Source organism: Bos mutus, chromosome 22 (genome assembly GCF_027580195.1).
Source record: "Bos mutus isolate GX-2022 chromosome 22, NWIPB_WYAK_1.1, whole genome shotgun sequence".
In the NCBI taxonomy this organism is placed as follows: Eukaryota; Metazoa; Chordata; class Mammalia; order Artiodactyla; family Bovidae; genus Bos; species Bos mutus.
Genome location: NC_091638.1, coordinates 645,106 through 666,382, shown reverse-complemented (window position 1 = coordinate 666,382; position 21,277 = coordinate 645,106). Strand labels below are relative to the sequence as shown.

At 45.3% G+C, this 21,277-nt stretch overlaps 1 protein-coding gene across 2 annotated transcripts in view; it reads right to left on the bottom strand.

The window, feature by feature from the left end:
- Positions 1-1,398: 1,398 nt before the first annotated feature.
- The window catches only part of EGFR (epidermal growth factor receptor), a 216,279-nt gene continuing 196,400 nt past the window's right edge, over positions 1,399-21,277 (bottom strand). For both annotated transcript variants that reach the window (XM_070360477.1, XM_070360476.1), the window contains 8 exons: positions 12,617-12,772; positions 11,709-11,784; positions 8,672-8,818; positions 7,173-7,270; positions 5,363-5,530; positions 4,970-5,017; positions 4,136-4,238; positions 1,399-2,653 (listed from right to left, as the gene is read on the bottom strand). In XM_070360477.1, the coding sequence (XP_070216578.1) occupies positions 2,292-2,653; positions 4,136-4,238; positions 4,970-5,017; positions 5,363-5,530; positions 7,173-7,270; positions 8,672-8,818; positions 11,709-11,784; positions 12,617-12,772 (1,158 nt within the window). In that variant the 3' untranslated portion in view covers positions 1,399-2,291. The remainder of the gene's footprint in view (positions 2,654-4,135; positions 4,239-4,969; positions 5,018-5,362; positions 5,531-7,172; positions 7,271-8,671; positions 8,819-11,708; positions 11,785-12,616; positions 12,773-21,277) is intronic.

Genomic DNA, 21,277 nt, shown 5'->3' with positions numbered 1-21,277 from the left:
ACTAAGCTCTTACTGCTACAGTTGGACCAGGATGTTGTGGTGCTCCCTCCTCAACTGTCTCCTGACAAACTTGTGAGAGCAGAATGTGGGTCATTCTGTCTCTCAGTGCTGGATACATATCTGGCTAAAGCACTTATGTTCTGAGATGAATAAATAATGAGAGTGGTTTGCTGACAAGGACATAAAACTTCAGATCCTTAGAGACATTGTTTAATCTTTTCATGAATCATTTTTAACCCCCCAGTGGGGATGGACCGGAAGGGCACTTGGGGAATGTGCCTAACCCCTAACCCCAGGCTTGAAGGGGCAGCAGAGCCTGTTGAGCTGCTGCAGGAGCAGCTTCTCTGGAGGACACTTTCATGGCCGGGCTCCCTCTGCTGCACTTTCCAATTCTTGCTGGTGACCCGACTCCATGGCCCCTCCACACCAGGCGCTCCTCACCCTGTGCCCTGTGCTGTCACCGTGCTGGGCTGACAAGTCTTGCCTGGCATCTGTCATGTCATTTTCAGGTTAGTATTCGTTAGTCAATTTTCGTTGCTAAATTGTGAATTTTGTGGAATCAGGTATTATGATTTATTTATTTATTTTTAACTTTAATACCTATGCCAAGCTGGTAAGGTGTTAAAGTGTGGAACATGATGGAGCTGAATATAACTTATATTTCTATTGAGACAAAATTAAATACTTTGATGACAAAACTGTGGGGCCCTGATCCACCTGAGTCAGTAAATAACTTAAAAGCTAATTGTGTGTGGGGGGAAAGTGGGGAGCTGAATAAAACCATGGGCTGAAAATACTGTCTGAAACACTTCTTGCTGGCTGAGATGGATCTTGACTAAGAGTGTTTACAACACTGTCTACAAAGAACTATGTAACATTCAGGGTTTGGGGACACAGATGAGAAAAAGCTTGTGTCGTAAGTAGCAGGTCTTCTAATTACAGGGAGTTATTTTAAGGGGGGATTGTTTTCTTCTTCCCACATACCTGGAGATGTTATGAAGGCATTATCATCAACCTCAAAGTGAAATTTCATATTTACCTGAATTTCATATGACACATAATGCCGTCTCTATTTCGCCTGTGAAAAGCGCCGTAGTGGTGAGGCACTCCTGCACAGATACCCCCGTGCCTGGACCCTTCAACTCACCAAGGGCAAGGAGGGTTCTGGGCAGCTTCCCAATGAAGAGCAAAGTGCCCTTTGAGTAAAAAACCCTTGAAGTAAAATAATTAATTATCTTCTAGGAGTAGCCTAAACAAATTGTTTTGTGTGTGTGTCGGGGAGAGCGTTGGGGGAGCTAAGAGTTTCAAGAGCAGCATCACATATGCAGTCTTCAGACAGACACCTGTCCCCTGACCTCCAAAGACTTGATATACTTCCTTTAAGACTCAAATTCGGGGGATTTGTTCCTTTTTTGCACTGTCATTCCATCTCAATTAAAGGCAATGGTCTGAATGCCGATTAATCACATATAAGCTGACCGTGGTTACCGTTTTGCTGTACAGGGAAAGCATACTGGGTTTCAAAACTATGGAATGGAAAATAAACAAGTCTAATACTTATAATTAAAATACACTGGTCACCCAAAGGAGAGAAAGTACCATGGAGACATCTATATACAAGTAAGTCTGAGGAAGAATTCTACTCCCTCTGTTTCTTCCTTGCTCAGGAAGAGTTCAAAGTGGCTTATTGTCTTGTACCTGCCTTGATCTGAGATAGTACCAATGTGGCCTGCTGAGAACTCAGAGGACTGGCTGGTTATTCAACTGACTTGCAGTGGAGGAGTCTCCAAGCAGAGCCAATGGAATCACGTGTTGGCTGGAAGGCTGGTCCGTGCGTCTCAGTCACAGTTGGGCCTGGGTCAACTCAGTACCACAGGTGCTATGAGCAAGCTTTTTCCTTATTAGAAAAGCTCATTAAAAGTAAAATCAGTGTCAATGAAAAAACCCCAGATGTTTCTAAGCAATAAAACTCCTTAAACATATTTAGTGTTTTTCAAATATACCTCACTGAAAGGTGAACTTCTGCCCAAACGGACATCATTCTTCCTGGATGCCTTTTGTGGAAGCCTCACAGTTTGAACACAAAGGAACGTCCCTGCAACTGTGCAAAGCGCATCTGTGTCGGGGGCACTTCTTGGTTGAAAGGTGGGCTGATCAGGGCAAATATGGACAAACCAGTCTGTGGGTCCAAGAGAGAATGTCGGCATGGTGGTCAGGACTCAACAGCTGCCATGGCTTGGTCCTGGGGGTGGAAGGGGCTGGAAGTTTATGGCTGATGTTGTCCTCCATGGTCAGGCCCCAGTAAAGTCACTGCCTGCTGGTGCTGCCCGCAGGTATTCTGCATTTTCAGCTGCAGGCCCCTTAAAGATGCCATTCGACTTGGCTTCCTTGGGAAAGAAGGCCTGCTGGTAGTCAGGGTTGTCTAGGCTAAACTGGTGACTGCCCTTCTGAGCCCAGAGGGCAGGGCCGTCGAGTACACCATTGATACAGGCAGGATGGGTGGTGTTGAGATACTCAGGGTTGTCCACGGCGTTGCTGAGTGAATTTTGGTACTGAGGGTCTCTGCCAGGAGCTGGATATAGAGGCTGATTGTGATAGACAGGGTTCTGGACAGAGCCTGCGGGTCTTTTGGGAACAGATTGGTTTACATATTCTGAAATTGAAAAGAAATCAAGTGTAATCAGCAAAGCATCATCCCCAACAGGATTTCACAGCTCTTTCTGAACCCTGTGACTATTCTTCCATGAGGCACTGGATGACAGAGGCAGGGAAGCCTGAGGAGAGGACTCTCTTGCAAAAATGAATTGTGTTCTTTTCGTACTGCTCAGAGAAACGTGCATGTTTTTCTTTTTAAAGTTTAAAGTTTTCAGAGGACTGCTTCCCTTGAGATGTGTGTTTGTGCAGGTTGGCTCTGTCTGGGGACAGAGCTTAGATTAAGTAAATACAAGTTTCACAGGCCAGAAATGCAGCCAGGAGAGAGAACAGGGATCTTATCTGTCTCTCTCTCACACACACACTCACTCTCTCACACACACTCTCTCTCTCTCTCACACTCTCTTTCTCTCATACACTCTCTCTCTCACACACACTCACACACATCTCTTTCTCACACACACTCTCTCTCTCACACACACATTCTCTCTCACACACTCTCTCTTTCACACACACTCTCACACACACATTCTCTCTCTCACACACACTCTCTCTCTCTCTCACACTCTCTTTCTCTCATACACTCTCTCTCTCACACACTCACATTCTCTCTCTCACACACACACTCTCTCTCACACACTCTCTCTCTCACACACACTCTCTCTCACACACACAGTCTCTCACACATACACTCTCTCTCACACACTCTCTCTCACACACACTCTCTCTCTCACAGTCTCTCACACTCTCTGTCTCAAACATACTCTCTCACACACACTCTCACACACTCACTCTCTCACACACACACACACTCACACACACACACTCTCTCATATTCTCTCACACTCTCACAAACACACTCTGTCACACACACTCTCTCTCATACACACACTCTCTCTCACATAAACACACTCTCACACACACTCTCACACACACACTCTCTCTCTCATATACTCACACACACTCACACACACACTCACACACACACACTCATATTCTCTCACACTCTCACAAACACACTGTCTTTGTCACACACACTCTCTCTCATACACACACTCTCTCTCACATAAACACACTCTCTCTCACACACACTCTTACACACTCTATCACACACTCACACACACACTCTCTCACACATACTCTCACACTCTCTCACACACTCTCTCACATACACTCTCTCTCTCACACACACTCACTCTCTCTCTCACACACACACACTCTTTCTCTCAAGCACTCACACAGGTATATCTTTACTGTTGGCTTCAAATTCTAGAAAATCTACAGACTCCTTCTAAAGACAACTTGGACATGCCTGGACCCATGTGCATACTTGGTCATTGTCTATTGACTGCCCTCTTTCTCCCTTCGTTTTGTCTGCACTCTCACCGTGGGCTCCACCTCTGAACCAGCTTGAAGGAAGCAGCTGGCCTGGCCCCGGGCCTGAGGCCGTGGAACAGAACTCCCCACAGCGAGCGGTACTCACCGGGTACTGGGAGGAAAGCGTCGTCCATGCTGTCCTCGATGAGGGCACCAGTGGGGTCTGAGCTGTAGCGCTGCAGGAAGCTGTCTTCCTTGAGAGGGTAGCTCTGTCGGGGGGAGATGAGGCAAGGTTAACTCCAGCCAGTGTTGCTCACTTCAGTGGGGATAAAAGTCACCTGAGAGCTTGCTAAAATGCAGATTCTGATGCAGGAGATCCGGGAGAGGGCCAGAGATGCTGCACTTCTAACCAGGTGGTACTTCACTCCTGGCCCAGACCACAGGGCAAGTGGATGGCCCGGACCAGGGCTGTCCAGCAGGGCTCTTGGCAATGACAGATGTGCCCTGTGATCTGTGCTCTCCCATACGGTAGCTCCTTACCACATGTGTGAGGAATGGAATTTAAAATTTTATTTAACTTTAATTAACATTTAAATTTAAGTAGCCACACATGGCTAGTGGCTTCTGCATTGGTAAGTGTGGATCTAATCAGGGCTTCACATATCAAGCATCAGCACTGCCTGGAAGGCGAGCTCACAGATGGCCAGACGCCTCCCAGCAGTTCCTGTGTCAGTAGGTTTGGGGTAGGGGCCCGACAGTCTGCATTTCTAACAAACTGCCAGGTCCAGGAACTGCATGATGCTGCTGGTCCATGAATCACATTTTCAATAGCACTTTGAGAAATGATAGCTAATTGCTGGCCACAGAGTAGGGATCAAGGGAAGAAGCAATACAGGAAGGAAATCACAATTATTCAGGTTAAGGTGGGTACTTCTTATGTCTAATAGATCTGGGGTACAGAGATGTTATTTAATTCTGGTTTGTAGATGTTGATACCTACCCCATTTCTATCAACGCAAGTCACAGTGGGAGTGTTGCTGGAGGTGCTCTGAAAAAGAATCACAGTGTTTATGATGCAGGCGGACACTCAACCATCTCCACTGAGAGCAGGAAGGGGCCTCAGGGAGAAGGGACATTTAAAGGGGCTTGATTTCATCTTGACGCATTAGTATGAGAAAACTAGGTTTAGTTCTGATTTAATTCTGTTCCTTAATGGACCAAAAAGATTATGACACAGTTGTTGCAATGCAATAAAATCACTGATACACTCAATTGATTCATTCTGATTTTAGCTTCACCATCTGGTTAAGTTCCGCAAGATGGGTATTATTTTCTCTAAAACTCAATCTGTTCAAATCAAGAGGCAGAGCTTAAGAAAGAGTGACTTTGGTACCAGCGAGCTGAGGAGGGGTGTCCGGGAGGTGGCGGGGCTGTGGAAGAAGCCCTGCTGGGGGACGAGGTACTCGTCAGCATCCACAACATCCTCCATGTCCTCCTCATCCATCAGGGCGCGGTAGAAGTTGGAGTCCGTAGGGCTTGGCAAATGCATTCTCTCGTCCCCCTGGCACAGAGATTGTGAGACCATCAGAAAGGCCAGAGAGCTGCTGTCCCACTCCCTTGCTATCGAGGTGTGGTCTGTGGTCTGCAGGTGCCTGTATATTTGCCAGTTTAGCTCTAATAACCCGCCCCCTTCCCCCGCGGGTTCTCCAAAATACAGTTCCTCCTCCCTTCCCCCATTCCCCACCCCCTGGCTGAAATGAAAACACTGAAAATTCCCTGACGTCCCAAAGTCCTCAAAGGAAATGCAGACAGCTCAGGAGGTAAAAGAGGTGCCGGAGGCACAGCCTTCACTGCGTGCTGTGCTATGTGCAGTAAAAAATGCACTTTTGTTCTTTATCCCTGCTCCTGGCACAGAATTCCTCAAAGTGAATGTCACTCAGTCACGTTCAACTCTTTGCGACCCCATGGACTGTAGCCTGGCAGGCTCCTCTGTCCATGGAATTCTCCAGGCAAGGATACTGGAGTGGGTAGCTGTTCACTTCTCCTGGGGATCTTCCCAACCCAGGGATGGAACCCAGGTCTTCCGCACTGCAGAGCTCCTAAACCCTTGGAATTTCCTCAGTGTCTCTTATGTTAATGAGGAGATTTTTGGGAGCACTGAAAGATGGGGGCTGGTGACCAGTAGAGCCACATGATTAGAATCCCATGTGAGGGTTAGAACTTTCAGTCTAGACCCTGACCTTCAGTGAGGGCAGAGGGCCTGGGGGTCAAATCTACTGGGGGTCAATGATTTAATCATGCCTATGTAATGAAGTCTCCATAAAGGCCTGAAAGGATGAGGTTCGGAGTCTTTCCAGGGTGGTGAGCACGTGGAGATTTGGGGAAGAGCAGTGCCTGAGAGAGCATGGAAACCATGCCCTCCCCTACACCTCCCCTCTGCGTCTCTTCCATCTGGCCTTCCCTACACCTCCCCTCTGCGTCTCTTCCATCTGGCCACTCCTGCATTATATCCATTTATAATCAAGCAGTGGTCTAGTGAGTAGAATGTTTCCTTGAGTTCTGTGAGCTGCTCTAGCAAATAAATGGAACCTAAGCAGAGGGGGAGTGAGAACCTCCAGCCTTTAGCTGGTAGGTCAGAAGCATCTGGACTTGGCACTGGCATCTGACGTGGAGGAGTATGGCCTCTGATGCTGTCCCAGGTGGACAGTGTCAGACTGAGCTGAATTGCAGGACACCAGCTGGTGCTGGAGAAGTGCTTGCCTGGGGGTGTGGGGACCCTCCCCCTAGAACACACACATTCCTGGAACTGCTTCAGGTGCTCTGCAATGCATTCTGCATTTATTATTTCACTGAATCTTTAAAGTTCCATGAGCTTGGTTTGGTTAACCTAAAGTGGAGAGTCAAGAATCTGAAGCCAGATTTGCCCCACACCAAAGCCCTGGTTCCCCAGAGACAGATATGAAGCTTTGGCTAAAGGGACCATGAAGATGAGGGGGTGCCAAGTGTGCTGGGCTCACACAGTGGCGGACAGTTGGGGGCCCCATGGTGAACTTGACTTAGTCCACCTTGAGCTGTGCTTGCTCTAATGCCTGACGGTTTCTGGTGCGGCCCGGGAGGCAGCGAGCTGCATCGCCGCGGTACTACAGGGATGTGTGAGCTCACTACAGGATCCTCCTGGGGAGGAGCGGGGGAGCGGACCGTACCTGGATGACAAGGTAGCGCTGGGGGTCTCGGGCCATCTTGGAGAATTCAAGGATCAACTCACGGAACTTTGGGCGACTGTCTGCATCTATCATCCAGCCTGGGGAAGGAAGGAGGGAAGTCAGTTCAGTTAGAACCCTAAAAGAACTGATAAAGATGGCATCCCTGAAAGTATTTATGGGGGGACTCTTTAAGACAAATAAATGAGGATGAAACCTAATCTTTGTGACAGGTTTTTCAGTCTTGGCAAGCAGGCACTGATTACTGTTTAAAGACCATGATGACGTCACATATTTGAGTCAGAATGGCAATAACATGCTCTAATTTCCTGTGCCTGCCCTTCCAAGGGTCATTACGGTGTCATCATCTTAAGTGACCCAGCAGCCGAATGACAGGCTTCACTTTCTGTGAACTGCTCTGACTGTAGGGAGCCCTGGGTCTCGACTCTCCGTAAAGTTCTCACTTGACATTCAGCCTCATCCACATTCACTCAGCAGTCTAGTAAGTTGGAAACCAGATTTAGGGAAATTTAGGAACTTTCTAAGAAGCTCAGCGCTTGGGAGTGCCATTCCCTGGCATTTCACTGTGTCACACTCAGCAATCACACATGCGCGTGACAGGACGCTCAGTGCCTTCGTGTGGAGGACGCTCCTGTTGACCACGCCACTGCATCTGATGACACAACGATCCAGGTCTAGATTAAACATGCTGGAGGAACAGCTGTTGACTGGAAATCCTCATGACCCTGAGAGTTCACATTTGTTTTCTATCAGCAGGACGTCAAGCTATTTTAGGCCAGGCTGCTATGTGACCTCAGACAAATCATGTGACCTCTCTGGATACCAGCTTCCTCAACCTAAAGCAAGGAAGTCACAATTGATTAGCTCTGTGGTCTGAAGTTCAGAAAGGCTCAATATTGACATGGATTTGGCTCTCTCACACTCCCTGGGCTGCTTTCTGTGTAAATTCTCATCATATATGTAATACTACCCCCAGAGCCTACTGAACTTGGGCTTCTGACAGCGAAGTAGTGTCACAATCAAGCCATACACTCTTACTTGGATTACAATGTTTACCTGCTACACTGCAGAAGGCCTCACGTAAATCCAATATCTGAAAGGTTTAAGTCAAAGCAGAAGTGTTGATTCTACTAATCTCGTGTGGCTATTCACCGTTAGGCATTTAAAAACAGTCTCTCTGGTAACAGGCTTCAAAATGTGGGGCAGGTTTTTCATTGAGCAACTCAGAGAGCAGAGTGTTTGATACAACAGCTTCTGGGGGCTTCTGACTTGACTTGTTTGCTTGAAAACATCAGCTCACAGTGCTGAGTGTGACATTAGCTCACAGTGCTCAGTGCAGCAGGTATGCGCTTCTGGTGAAGTGCCCTGAGAAGGGGTTGACGAATGTGCCTGCCTATAGGCTGTGATAGAGTGTCTTAGGGAGTCTAAGACCTGGGGTGTGGCTCAGGGCAGCCCAGTGACAGGTCCCGCTGGCCACTCACACTTGACCATGATCATGTAGACGTCGATGGTGCAGATGGGTGGCTGTGGGAGGCGCTCTCCTTTCTCCAGGACAGTCGAGATCTCACTCGCAGGGATTCCATCGTAAGGCTTGGATCCAAAGGTCATCAACTCCCAAACAGTGACTCCTAAGAGGCAGCAGGGGTTGCTTTATGAGTCAATAATAATCACAGCATCTTGTCTTTAGTCATCATTGTTGACATACTGTTCCAACGTTTAAAAACCCCTGTTTCTGTGGCTTTGGGCAATTTGCTCGGTCCTGGAAGCCTCAGTTCAGCGTCTGTCTCATAGGATGGTTGTGAGATCAAACAAGATAACACAACTTCAAAGTTCAGACAATGCCAGGCAAATAGTAAGTAGCCAATAAGTAGCAAACTTTAGTAATAACAGCACAAGACACCACCTCTCTGAGACATGCCTGGTCTATGGAGCAGGAGTTACACAGTCAGACGTGCGCCCCAAGAGACTTAACTAACTATAAATTGTGTTTTTAAAGAATAAAAAAATTAGAGATAAAAACCTCTGTTCCTTTTGATAAATATAAAAACTCCATATTTTAAATTTCAACTTCAATAAATCACCATGATTAAAAAAATTAAAGCAAGAGTACTATTAGAATTGGTGTTTTTTCAGACTGTTCTGAAGTTCTGATGGTCTTTCTACCTAAATGCCTCCCTTGATGGAATTCTCTGCTCCAGAAACACAAATGTGATGAGCAGTATGTCCCCATCTGGACAGCACGATACCCTGGGTGCCTCTAGTGATGAGCAGAGTGGGCCTGAGTCTTGAGTCCCCAAACCACACAGGAGTGCGGGGGGTGGTTCCTAATCTCCAACTAGTCTAACGACCCCTTTTCTTTAGAACTGACCTCTAAATACCATGCATCTGCACGGTGGATTTTCTAAAGGCCATTCCAAAACTGAATGATCTGAATTAACATGCAGATGCAAGGTGGAAGAATGAAGAAAAGCCATGGTCCAGGAACAAGAAAATATTAATAACCCTTCTGTCCTTCCCACCACAGAGTCATTATGGACTTGATCAAAAAAAGAAAATCTCACGTCCAGGTTTAAACTAGGTTTACACATTGCATTTAACACACACACACAATGACTTCCTAAAGGAAAGCAAACTTTGCAGGTTTGGGGACAAACGGTGAGAGAGGGCCGTGTGTATGCCTGGCTGCGGGTATGAGTAGGGTTGGAAGTTGGTATGAATTCTCTCTCTTTTCAACTGGTAAGTGGAACATGCAGGTTCCCGACTAAAATATTTTGCCTTGACTAGAGTCTAGAGAGTAGAGTAACAGGATATGTTTTTTAAACTAAAAATTCAGGTTCATATTGTAACAATTCTGGTGTACTGCCAGAACAGCAGATCGTAATCACTTGACAGCACAATTTCCACTGAGATGAAAAACATAACCCCTGTGCTGACGCTGCTTTCTGATGCTGGTTATAATCACCCAGAGGGATTAAGTCACTGAGTTTGAGAATTTTCATTTACTGGGCAGACATGGCCCTGCAGTCTGCAAGTGGGCACATGGGGCAAGGGGAGAACACAGGTGGGCAGCTGGGAAAGGAAGGGGCCCATACCACTCTTGACCATGGTCAGGGTTTCAGGTTTTATCTGGAGCATATTTGGAAAATCAAAGAAGGAGGTTAAGCAGAGAAGTAAAAGTCTAATGTAGTTTAAAATATTTTTGCCAGCTGTCTGGAGAATAGATGAATGAGTACAAAACAAGCCCAGAGAAGACCCAGGAGGAGCCCCTGCGTAGTGTCGCTGGAAGGGGGTGTGTGTCACCACACTGGGCTGTGTGGCAACAATGACAATGACGGGTCTGGGCAGAACCACAAACAGGAGAAGCAGCATTTCTCCCTGTCCCTCCAGGGGAGCAGACACTTCTTGAACACAGCTGAAAATAACAAGGTATCAGAATACTTTTGTTTCCTTATCTAGTTCGTCAACTGTAAGCAGCTCAGCTCACAGGTATAAATGAAAATTCACATATTCATTCACAAAGATTTCTGTCTTCATAAAGCTTATATTATAGCAGGAGAGATAGACAAAGACCCATGACATTTTTAAAAATTTAATTGGAATATTAGGAAGTTAATAATGCTGTAAAAGAAATGCTAAATGGGAGATATCCTGAATGATTCTGTTTTTGTGATAATGACAGCATTCCTCTTGGAAACTCCTTATAATACTACTCTCCTCAAATACATGTTCTATGGGTGGGTGATTCACCTCTATTGCTTTGATAGCTGGGATAGACTGATGTTCACCATTCAATGCAGATCAGCTGTTTTGCAGCCTTTGGGCTGATTTGGCAGTACAGGGGGGGCTGACTGCATAACAGTGGGTAGTACCCAGCACAGCAACCAGTGGAAATGCTTTCCTGAAAGGCGAGGCTCTTGAAGGCTCTGGAGCCCCTCTGACAGAGAACAAGATGAGAGCATGAAAGGTGTGTCTGAGGAGAGGGAAGCTGGGCAGAGGACAGAGCACAGGCCGCGTGGGATTTGGAGGAAGAAAGAAGCAGGTCCTGGTGAGATGGCCTTCATGAGAGCTGGAAGCAGCAGCTACTTTCCTCATATTTCCCCAAAGACACACTCTCACAGTGTGTTTTGTCGAGCACAAAGATAACCACTCAGTACACGGAGCTGCGGTCACTGAGTCAATCCACTGTAGAACCACACCCTCTACCGGAAACACTTCCACACGAAACCTGATTTGTCATCTCCCTTTGGTTCACTTCAAATTCACAGCGAGAGGTTATACCTGCTTGATTTTGGGGTACAGGCATTTCCCAGGTTCACATTCTTTCCCTCTTGTTACTCTCTCTCCTGACAAGCTCACTATTACCTCCAGTGACGCTCAGGACGGTAGTTAGACTCAATTTCCTTTTTCATGTTTTCTATTGTAGTCAGTGTCTCGCATGGCAGAGTGTACAAAGCACATCAACAGTGCAAGCCAGCACAGTCTCGGCCTTGATTCACCAGCCTCAGGATTCTGACTCACCATAGCTCCAGACATCACTCTGATGGGTATAAATTCGGTGTAAAATTGATTCCAAAGCCATCCATTTGATAGGGACCTTGGAATGATGAGAGGTAAAAGTAATAAGACAACTATTAGCTTCCTTCTATTGGAAAAAAAAATGACAAAGGGAGAAATTGAAAATGACAAAGGTGAGAAAACCAGGCCACCCACACCCTGCCCCCCAGGCCCAGGGCTCCTTCCCAGCAGGAGGAGAGGTTTGTCTGGCAGAGGACAGGGTCTCTGTCAGACCCCAGGACTGAGGAGGGCCTTTGGTCTGTCTGTGGGCTCCTCTGCTGAGCTGCGTGCATGGGCTGGTAGCTGGGGACCCTGGTCGTGCCCTGTGTTTGTGGGTTCTTACAGGGCCAGCTGCTTGGAGTCATGCAAGGCAGTGTGAAACTGAAGACGTGTACAGCTGATCTAGAGTGTTCTGAAGGGTGTATCTGGAGACCTGCACCCCTCACTGCTGGGAAAGCCCCCTGGAGAAGCCCCAGGCCTGTCCAGAGGAAGAAGCCAAGTCCATCATGGCCAGCGCCCCTCGGGAGGTCCTGGAACAATCACAGGAAACTTTCCTTGCTGCCAAATCAGCTATGACATTTCAAGATGTTCTTCCGAAGGGTCTTTACTCTGGAGCAGGAGGTGGAAACCTAACTGGCTAATAGTCCCCTACAGATGAAGCTGAATTCACATTTACTGCCTTTGGCTTCTGGGTGTGTCAGAAACATCTCTATTCACCTTCCCAGGAAATGCTTCTCCCCAGGCAGCTCTGGAGCCTGGCCAGACCCAGTGCTGGTGGCACTGTGACCTCACCTAGAAGGTCCTGAGAATGGCCCTGAGTTGGTCAGTCTGCTTCAGGAGAGTGTGTGCCTGTCGACAAGCCAGCCCCTCACCTTGCCTCCTTCTGCATGATACTCCTTCTCCTCGGCACCCAGCAGCTTGGCCAGCCCGAAGTCTGTGATCTTCACGTGCTGTGGCGTCTTCACCAGCACGTTCCTGGCCGCCAGGTCCCTATGCACCAAGCGCCGGTCTTCCAGGTAATTCATGCCCTGAAACACAGGGCCACACGGGAGGGGTGGGTGCCTCAGTGCCGCGTTCAGTGTCACACAACAGTATTTGACCTGAAGTCTACGCGTGGGCGAACTGCCCTCCACAGACACAGTTACTTGGACCTGGCAACATCAGTGACCATCGATCCGCTCCAAGGATGAAGAGGCTAACTGATCTCCATCCAGTTACTCAAGTTTCAAGCTCAAATGAACAAGTAGAAGAGGCCAGAGACAGAGAAGGAGCCCCACTGTAGGGCCAAAACCTGGCCGCATGCTACTCAGAATGGCTGCTGCCTCTTGCCTGGCCTTGCCACCCTGGGCCAGTTCATATGGGGCACTGCCTCCCCAGGGCCCAGGGCTCTCATCACACTGTCCTGGACTATCTTACATGATTCACTACCAGTGAAGGTTTTTGTCCAGTTTTGTTTTTCTTTTTAAATGGAAATCACAGGGCTTTAAAATTTGCTTTTACAAAGTACCAATCCTCACCCTCTCCCTGGCTGCCTCCATAACTGTGCTAATCAGAATCAAGGCTGTAAGGACGCAAAAGACCTGTATGCAGAAAACTGTAAGATACTGATCAATGAAATCAAAGATGAAACAAACAGATGGAGAGAAATACCATGTTCTCAAACGGGAAGAACGAATATTGTGAAAATGACTATACTACCCAAAGCAATCTACAGATTCAATGCAATCCCTACTAAGTTACCAGTGCCATTTTTCACAGAATTAGAACAAAAATTTTACAATGTGTATGAAAACACAAAAGACTCCGAATAACCAAAGGAATCTTGAGAAAGAAAAATGGAGTTGGAGGAATCAGGCTCCCTGACTTCAGACTATACTAGAAAGCTACAGTCATCAAGACAGTATGGTACTGGCACAAAAACAGAAATGTAGCTCAATGGTATGGGACACAAAGCTCAGAGATAAACCCATGTACCTATGGTCACCAAATCTATGATAAAGGAGGAAAGACTATACAATGACGAAAAGACAGCCTCTTCAACTGGACAGCTACATGTAAAAGAATGAAATTAGAACACTCCTAATACCATACACAAAAATGAACTCAAAATGGGTTAAAGACCTAAATGTAAGGCTTGCCACTATAAAACACTTAGAGGAAAACACAGGCAGAACGCTCTTTGACATAAAGCATAGCAAGATCTTTTTTGATCTACCTCCTAATGAAGATAAAAACAAAAATAAACAAATGGGATCTAATTAAACAAAAGCTTTGGCATAGCAAAGGAAACTATAAGCAAAACCAAAAGACAGTCCTTAGAATGGGAGAAAATATTTGCAAATGAAGCGATTGACAAAGGTTTAATCTCCAAAATATATAAGCAGCTGATGCAGCTCAATATCAAAAAAAACAAACAACCCCATAAAAAATTGTGGGGGGGGAGAGCTAAATAGACATTTCTCTGAAGAAGACATACAGGTGGCCATGAAGCACATGAAAAGATGCTCAACATTACTATTAGAAAAATAAAATTGAAAACTACAATGAAGTATCACTTCACACCAGTCGGAATGGCCATTATCAAAAAATCTATAATAATGTTGGAGAGGGTATGGAGAAAAGGGAACCCTCTGACACTGTTGGTGGGAATGTAAATTGGTGCAGCTACTATGGAGAACAGTATGGAGGTTTCTTAAAAAACTAAAAATAGAGGTACCATATAACCCAGCAATCTCAGTTCTGGGCATAAATCCAGAGAAAACTATGATCTGAACGGATGCATGACTCTCAAAATTCACTGCATCACTATTTATAATAGCCAGGACATGGAAGGAACTTAAAGGTCCATCAACAGAGGAATGGAAAAAGAAGATGTGGTACATATATACTGTGGAATATCACTCAGCCCATAAAAGGAAAGAAATGCCATCTGTAAAGACATGAATCGGAGAAGGCAATGGCAACCCACTCCAGTACTCTTGCCTGGAAAATCCCATGGACGGAGGAGCCTGGTAGGCTGCAGTCCATGGGGTCGCTGAGGGTCGGACATGACTGAGTGACTTCACTTTCACTTTTCACTTTCATGCATTGGAGGAGGAAATGGCAACTCACTCCAGTGTTTTTGCCTGGAGAATCCCAGGGACAGGGAGCCTGGTAGGCTGCCGTCTATGGGGTTGCACAGAGTCGGATACGACTGAAACGACTTAGCAGCAATAGCAGCAGCAGAGACATGAATGGACCTAGAGACTGTTACACAGGGTGAAGCAAGTCAGAAAGAGAAAAAAAAACATTATATAATATAGTGGGCTCTAGAAAATGATACAGATGAACTTATTTGCAAAGCAGAAACAGAGTGACAGATGTAGTGAACAAATGCATGGAAACTAAGTGGGAAGAGGGGATGAATTGGGAGATTGGGATTGACAAACAGACACTGCTGCTACGTCACTTCAGTCGTGTCCGAATCTGTGCGACCCCATAGATGGCAGCCCACCAGGCTCCCCCGTCCCTGGGATTCTCCAGGCAAGAACACTGGAGTGGGTTGCCATTTCCTTCTCCAGTGCAGGAAAGTGAAAAGTGAAAGGCAAGTCGCTCAGTCATGTCCGACCCTCAGCGACCCCATGGACTGCAGCCTACCAGGCTCCTCCGTCCATGGGATTTTCCAGGCAAGAGTACTGGAGTGGGGTGCCATTGCTTCTCCACAAATATACACTACTATATATGAAACCGATAACTAATGAGAACCTCTTGTGTAGCACAGGAAACTCTACTCAATGATCTGTGGTGGCCTAGATGGGAAGGAATCTGAGTGGATATATGAATACATGTAACTGACTCACTTTGCTGTATAGCAGAAACTATCACAACACTGTAAAGCAATTATACTCCAATAAAAAAAAAAATTTGCTTTTCTCAAATTGCTTCTGTACTTAAGAGAGCCCCAGCAGTTTATCTGGAGAAATCTTAGGTATTATTTATTACTCATAATATTGGAATTCTTTTCCCATTAACACCGTCAGTGTTTGAGTAATATGCCAATATGCATAGAAATATAGAAAAATTCTGATTAGTTAATGTTTAATGTATGTGTTATTGATATTACAGACACTTGTTTACTGCCAGGCTTTGATGTTAAGAGATGACTTTGGTATTTACCCCACCCTGCTCCCCGACCGCCTACTAGGCCAAAGAGGATATTACTCTCTACATATACTTCCCTAGATTCAGGATTTATATACATCATATTCCTTTCATGGAAATGTAGTCTGCCCTATAAATTGCCACAAGGCCTTCAGAATGAATAGATCTGAGGAACTAATCTGTGCTGAAAATTGTCCTCTATTTGGATAATGAATCACCTATGGTTCTCTTTTGGTTGTTCCAGTTGTGAAAGCTCATATAATCTTTCATTCTATCTTCATGGAATAAAATGAGTTAACTGGCCTGTGTTCCAGTTTTGTTTAACGAACCATGTCAAGAGAGAGTTTCTGTTCTCACCAGCTGTATGGAGACCTGCTTTTTCATAACATCTCAAACTGAGAAAAATCTCAAAGATATTGTCAAAATAGATACAAAATTGTCTTTTGTGCTCTGTAATTTGAATTTTTAAAAAACTAATAAATGGATTCTAATATGAAAAAAAAGAAGGCTGTAAGAGCAAGAATATTTGAGAAGCACCCAGCGCAGTGCCTGACATTTAGTGAATTCTCAGACGTGCAGTCCCTTGGTACCCATGAAACTGGTTCCAGGAACCCCTCCCACTGCCACCTCCCAACCAAAATCCATAAATATTCAAGTCCCTTATAAAAAATGGCATAGTATTTGTATGTAACATACACACATCCTCTTGCGTACTTTAAATTATCTCTAGATTACTTACAATACCTCATACAAAGTAATTAGTTGTAAATACAATGTAAATGCTATGTAAACAGTTGCCTGCGCCCAGCAAATTCAAGTTTTGGTGGTTTTTTTTCTTAGCTTTCTGGAATTTTCTTCCCAAGTATTTTTGATCCATGGTTGGCTGATTCTGCAGATGCAGAACCGTGGATATGAAGGGCTGACTGTGACCCTGACCTCTCATCCTTGTCCATAGCCTCCTTGGTGTTTTTGTTACCTGCCCTTCCTCCCCTGACAGGTGGGGTCACTTCCTGCACCTATTTCTGGCTTGATGCCTGCCCAGATGAGCTAAACTCCTTTGACCTTCCCAAGCTCTAACCTGTTGTCACAAGCTTGGCAGCCCTCGCTCCCAAGCCAGGCCTGGCAGGCAGGAGGAGCCTGTGTTGTTGGGACCACATTCTCTCCCACTTATTCACAGAAGTACCTCTCCTCTCTCCAGTCAGGGAAGTGGACCACACTTCCAGCCTCCTTTACAGCTGACACTCATAACCTCTCCAGGGAAGGGCAGGCATCATGGAAATGCTTATTGAAGGGCAAAAAATGGAAATGCTTATTGAAGGGCAAAAAATGGAAATGAATGGAATTCAACCAACTCTTCATTACTTTTCAGCTTTTTGTACACAGCTGTATTTATTTTAGTGCAAGTGCAGGGAACACTTGTAGATAAGAGTAGATCCCACATTTTCTGGCAAATTCTTTACTTCCTTTTGATACATATTAGGTAAAAACTAAAAATTAACTTGTCATATCAAAGCAAAATGAAAAATTAGGAAGATGAGTGAGTAAGTGAATGAAAGTCACTCGTTTTGTCTGACACTTTGTGACCCCATGGACTGTAGCCCACCAGGCTCCTCTGTCCATGGATTTCATCAAGGGATCTTCCCGACCCAAGGATCAAACCCAGGTCTCTTGTAGGCAGATTCTTTACTGTCTGAGCCACCAGGGAAGTCCTCATAAGAAAATAGGGTCTTATAAAGACATTGCTAGGAATTAGTCTTGGAGGGCTATTTTTGAGGCCTTTTGTGTTCTTCTTTCCTGTAAAAAGGTGACTGATTTCCAAGTCTCCTTAGTATGATTTAGAAAGCTCCTGAATGTTGAAGATGCTGTTTGATTTAATTGCTTCCCTTCCTAAGATTTCTCAGGTGCCAGGAAATAAGGTTAATCGGCTCATGTCTACTCAAGGGGAAACTGGCAGGTGCTTCCCTGGAGCAGCACTTCCAGGTTAGGAATAGTTATTTATGGATGGAGTATGGAGATGGAGAAAGAAGCAGGGCTTCCAAACACAGAAGGCATTCTACTCCTTGGCTCCTCTCCACCTTCACGGGGTTTCTAGCATCAGCCTTGTCCCCCGAAGGGTTCACTAAGCCCACAGGGAGGACAGCAGAGGGCATTTCCAGCTACAATTAACTATCACTGTGAACTTCCATTCTGCCTTTTTATATGCCCAACATAGAATCTGGTACACTGGATACATTTTTAAATAACATCTTGTTTCAATGCACTGGGATGACCCAGAGGGATGGTACGGGGAGGGAGGAGGGTTCAGGATGGGGAACATGTGTATACCTGTGGCGGATTCATGTTGATATATGGCAAAACCAATATAATATTGTAAAGTTAAAAAAAAAATGAAACAAACAAAATAACAGCTTGTTGAAGAAGAATGAGGGTATGAATGAGTGATCATGGCAGCTGACAGTTCCAAGTCAGGCATGGCAAACTCACCTGTAAAGAAACCTCTCCAGGTACTGGCAGACCCAGCACCCACACAACTGCCCTGAGAGCTGACCCAGGTCCCGAGGCTGAGCTGCTGCTACACAAACCAAGTGCTCTGAGGCCACCATTGGGACTGTGTCCATAATTTCATGCTGGGGTCTCTAAATGAAACTTGGCTGCTACCACAGAGACTGCCAAGTGCCAGATGCCCAGATACCAGAAAATATCCCAATACCCCAGCATTTGGTTCAGTTCGCTCTCTCAGTTGTGTCCGAATCTTTGCGACCCCATGGACTGCAGCACGCCAGGCTTCTCTGTCCATCACCAACTCCTGGAGCTTGCTCAAACTCATGTCCATCAAGTCGATGATGCCATCCAACCATCTCATCCTCTATCATCCCCTTCTCCTCCTGCCTTCAATCTTTCCCAGCATGAGGGTCTTTTTAATGAGTCAGCTGGTCCTATCAGGTGGCCAAAATAGTGGAGTTTCAGCTTCAGCATCAGTCCTTCCATTGAATATTCAGGACTGATTTCCTTTAAGATGGACTAGTTGGATGTCATCTCAGTCCAAAGGACTCTCGAGTCTTCTCCAACACCACAGTTCAAAAGCATCAATTCTTCGCTGCTCTGTTTTCTTTACAGTCCAACTCTCACATCCATACATGACCACTGGAAAAACCATGGCTTTGACTAGATGGACCTTTGTTGGCAAAGTAATGTCTCTGCTTTTTAATACGCTGTCTAGATTGGTCAGAGCTTTTCTTCCAAGGAGCAAGTGACTTTTAATTTCATGGCTGCAGTCACCATCTGCAGTGATTTTGGAGCCCCCCAAAATAAAATTTTTCACTGTTTCCATTGTTTCCCCATCTATCTGCCATGAAGTGATGGGACTGGATGCCATGATCTTAGTCTTTTGAATGTTGAGTCTGAAGCCAGCTTTTTTGCTCTCCTCTTTCCCTTTCATCAAGAGGCTCTTTAGTTCTTCTTCGCTTTCTGCCATAAGGGTGGTGTCATCTGTGTATCTGAGGTTTTTGATATTTCCCCTGGAAATCTTGATTCTAGCTTGTACTTCATCCAGCCTGGCATTTCACATGATGTACTCTGCATATTAGTTAAATAAACAAAGTGACAATATACAGCCTTGACATATTCCTTTCCCGATTTGGAACTAGTCTATTGTTCCAGTCTGGTTCTAACTGTTGTTTCTTGACCTGCATACAGATTTCTCAAGAGGTAGGTGAGGTTGTCTGGTATTCCCATCTCTTGAAGAATTTTCCACAGTTCGCTGTGATCCACACAGTCAAAAGTTTTGGCGCAGTCAATAAAGCAGAAGTAGATATTTTTCTGAATTCACTTGCTTTTTCAATGACCCAATGGATGTTGGCAATTTGATCTCCGGTTCTTTGGCCTTTTCTAAACCCAGCTTGAACATCTTGAACATCTTGAACTTCCATCTGGAAGTTCATGTACTGTTGAAGCCTGGCTTGGAGAATTTTGAGCATTACTTTGCTAGCGTGTGAGATGAGTGCAATTGTGCAATAGTTAGAACATTCTTTGGCATTGCCTTTCTGTGGGATTGTGATGAAAACTGACCTTTGCCAGTCCTGTGGCCACTGCTGAGTTTTCCAGATTTGCTGGCATATTGAGTGAAGCACTTTAACAGCATCATCTTTTAGAATTTGAAATAGATGAGCTGAAATCCCATCACCTCCACTAGCTTTGTTCATAGTGATGCTTCCTAAGGCCCACTTGACTTTGCATTCCAGGATGGCTGGCTCTAGGTGCATGATCACCCTGTTATGGTTATCTGGGTCATGAAGATCTTTCTTTGTGCAGTTCTTCTGTATATTTTTGCCACTCTTTTTAATATCTTCTGCTTCTGTTAGGTCCATATCATTTCTGTCCTTTATTGTGCCCATAATTGCATGAAATGTTTCCTTGGTATCACTAATTTTCTTGAGAAGATCTCTAGTCTTTCCCCTTCTATTGTTTTCCTCAATTTCTTTGCACTAATCTCTGAGGGAGGCTTTCTTATCTCTCCTTGCTATTCTTTGGAACTCTGCATTCAAATGTATATGTCTTTCCTTTTCTTCTTTGCCTTTAGCATCTCTTCTTTTCTCAGCTATTTGTAAGGCCTCCTCAGACAACCATTTGCCTTGTTGCATTTCTTTTTCCTGGGGGGATGGTCTTGGTCACTGCCTCCTGTACAATGTCACAAACCTCTGTCCATAGTTCTTCAGGCACTCTGTCTATCACATCTAATTCCTGGAATGTATTTGTCCCTTCCACTGTATAATCGTAAGGGATTTGATTTAGGTCATACCTGAATGGTCCAGTGGTTTTCCCTCCTTTCTTCAATTTAAGTCTGAATTTGGCAATAAGGAGTTCATGATCTGAGCCACAGTCAGCTCCTGGTCTTGTTTTTGCTGACTGTATAGAGCTTCTCCATCTTTGGCTGCAAAGAATAAAATCAGTCTGATTTTGGTATGACCATCTGGTGATGTCCATGTGTAGAGTCTTCTCTTGTGTTGTTGGAAGAAGGTGTTTGCTATGAGCAGTGCATTTTCTTGGCAAAACTCTGTTAGCCTTTGACCTGCTTCATTTTGTACTCTAAGGCCAAATTTGCCTTTTACTCCAGGTATCTCTTGACTTCCTGTTTTTGCATTCCAGTTTCATGTAATGAAGAGGACATCTTTTTTGGGTGTTAGTTCTAGAAGTTCTTGTAGGTGTTCATAGAGCCATTCAACTTCAGCTTCTTCAGCATTACTCGTTGGGCCATAGACTTGGATTACTGTGATACTGAATGGTTTGCCTTGGAAACGAACAGAGATCATTCTGTCATTTTTGAGATTATACCCAAGTACTGCATTTTGGACTCTTTTGTTGACTGGGAGGGCTACTCCATTTCTTCTAAGGGA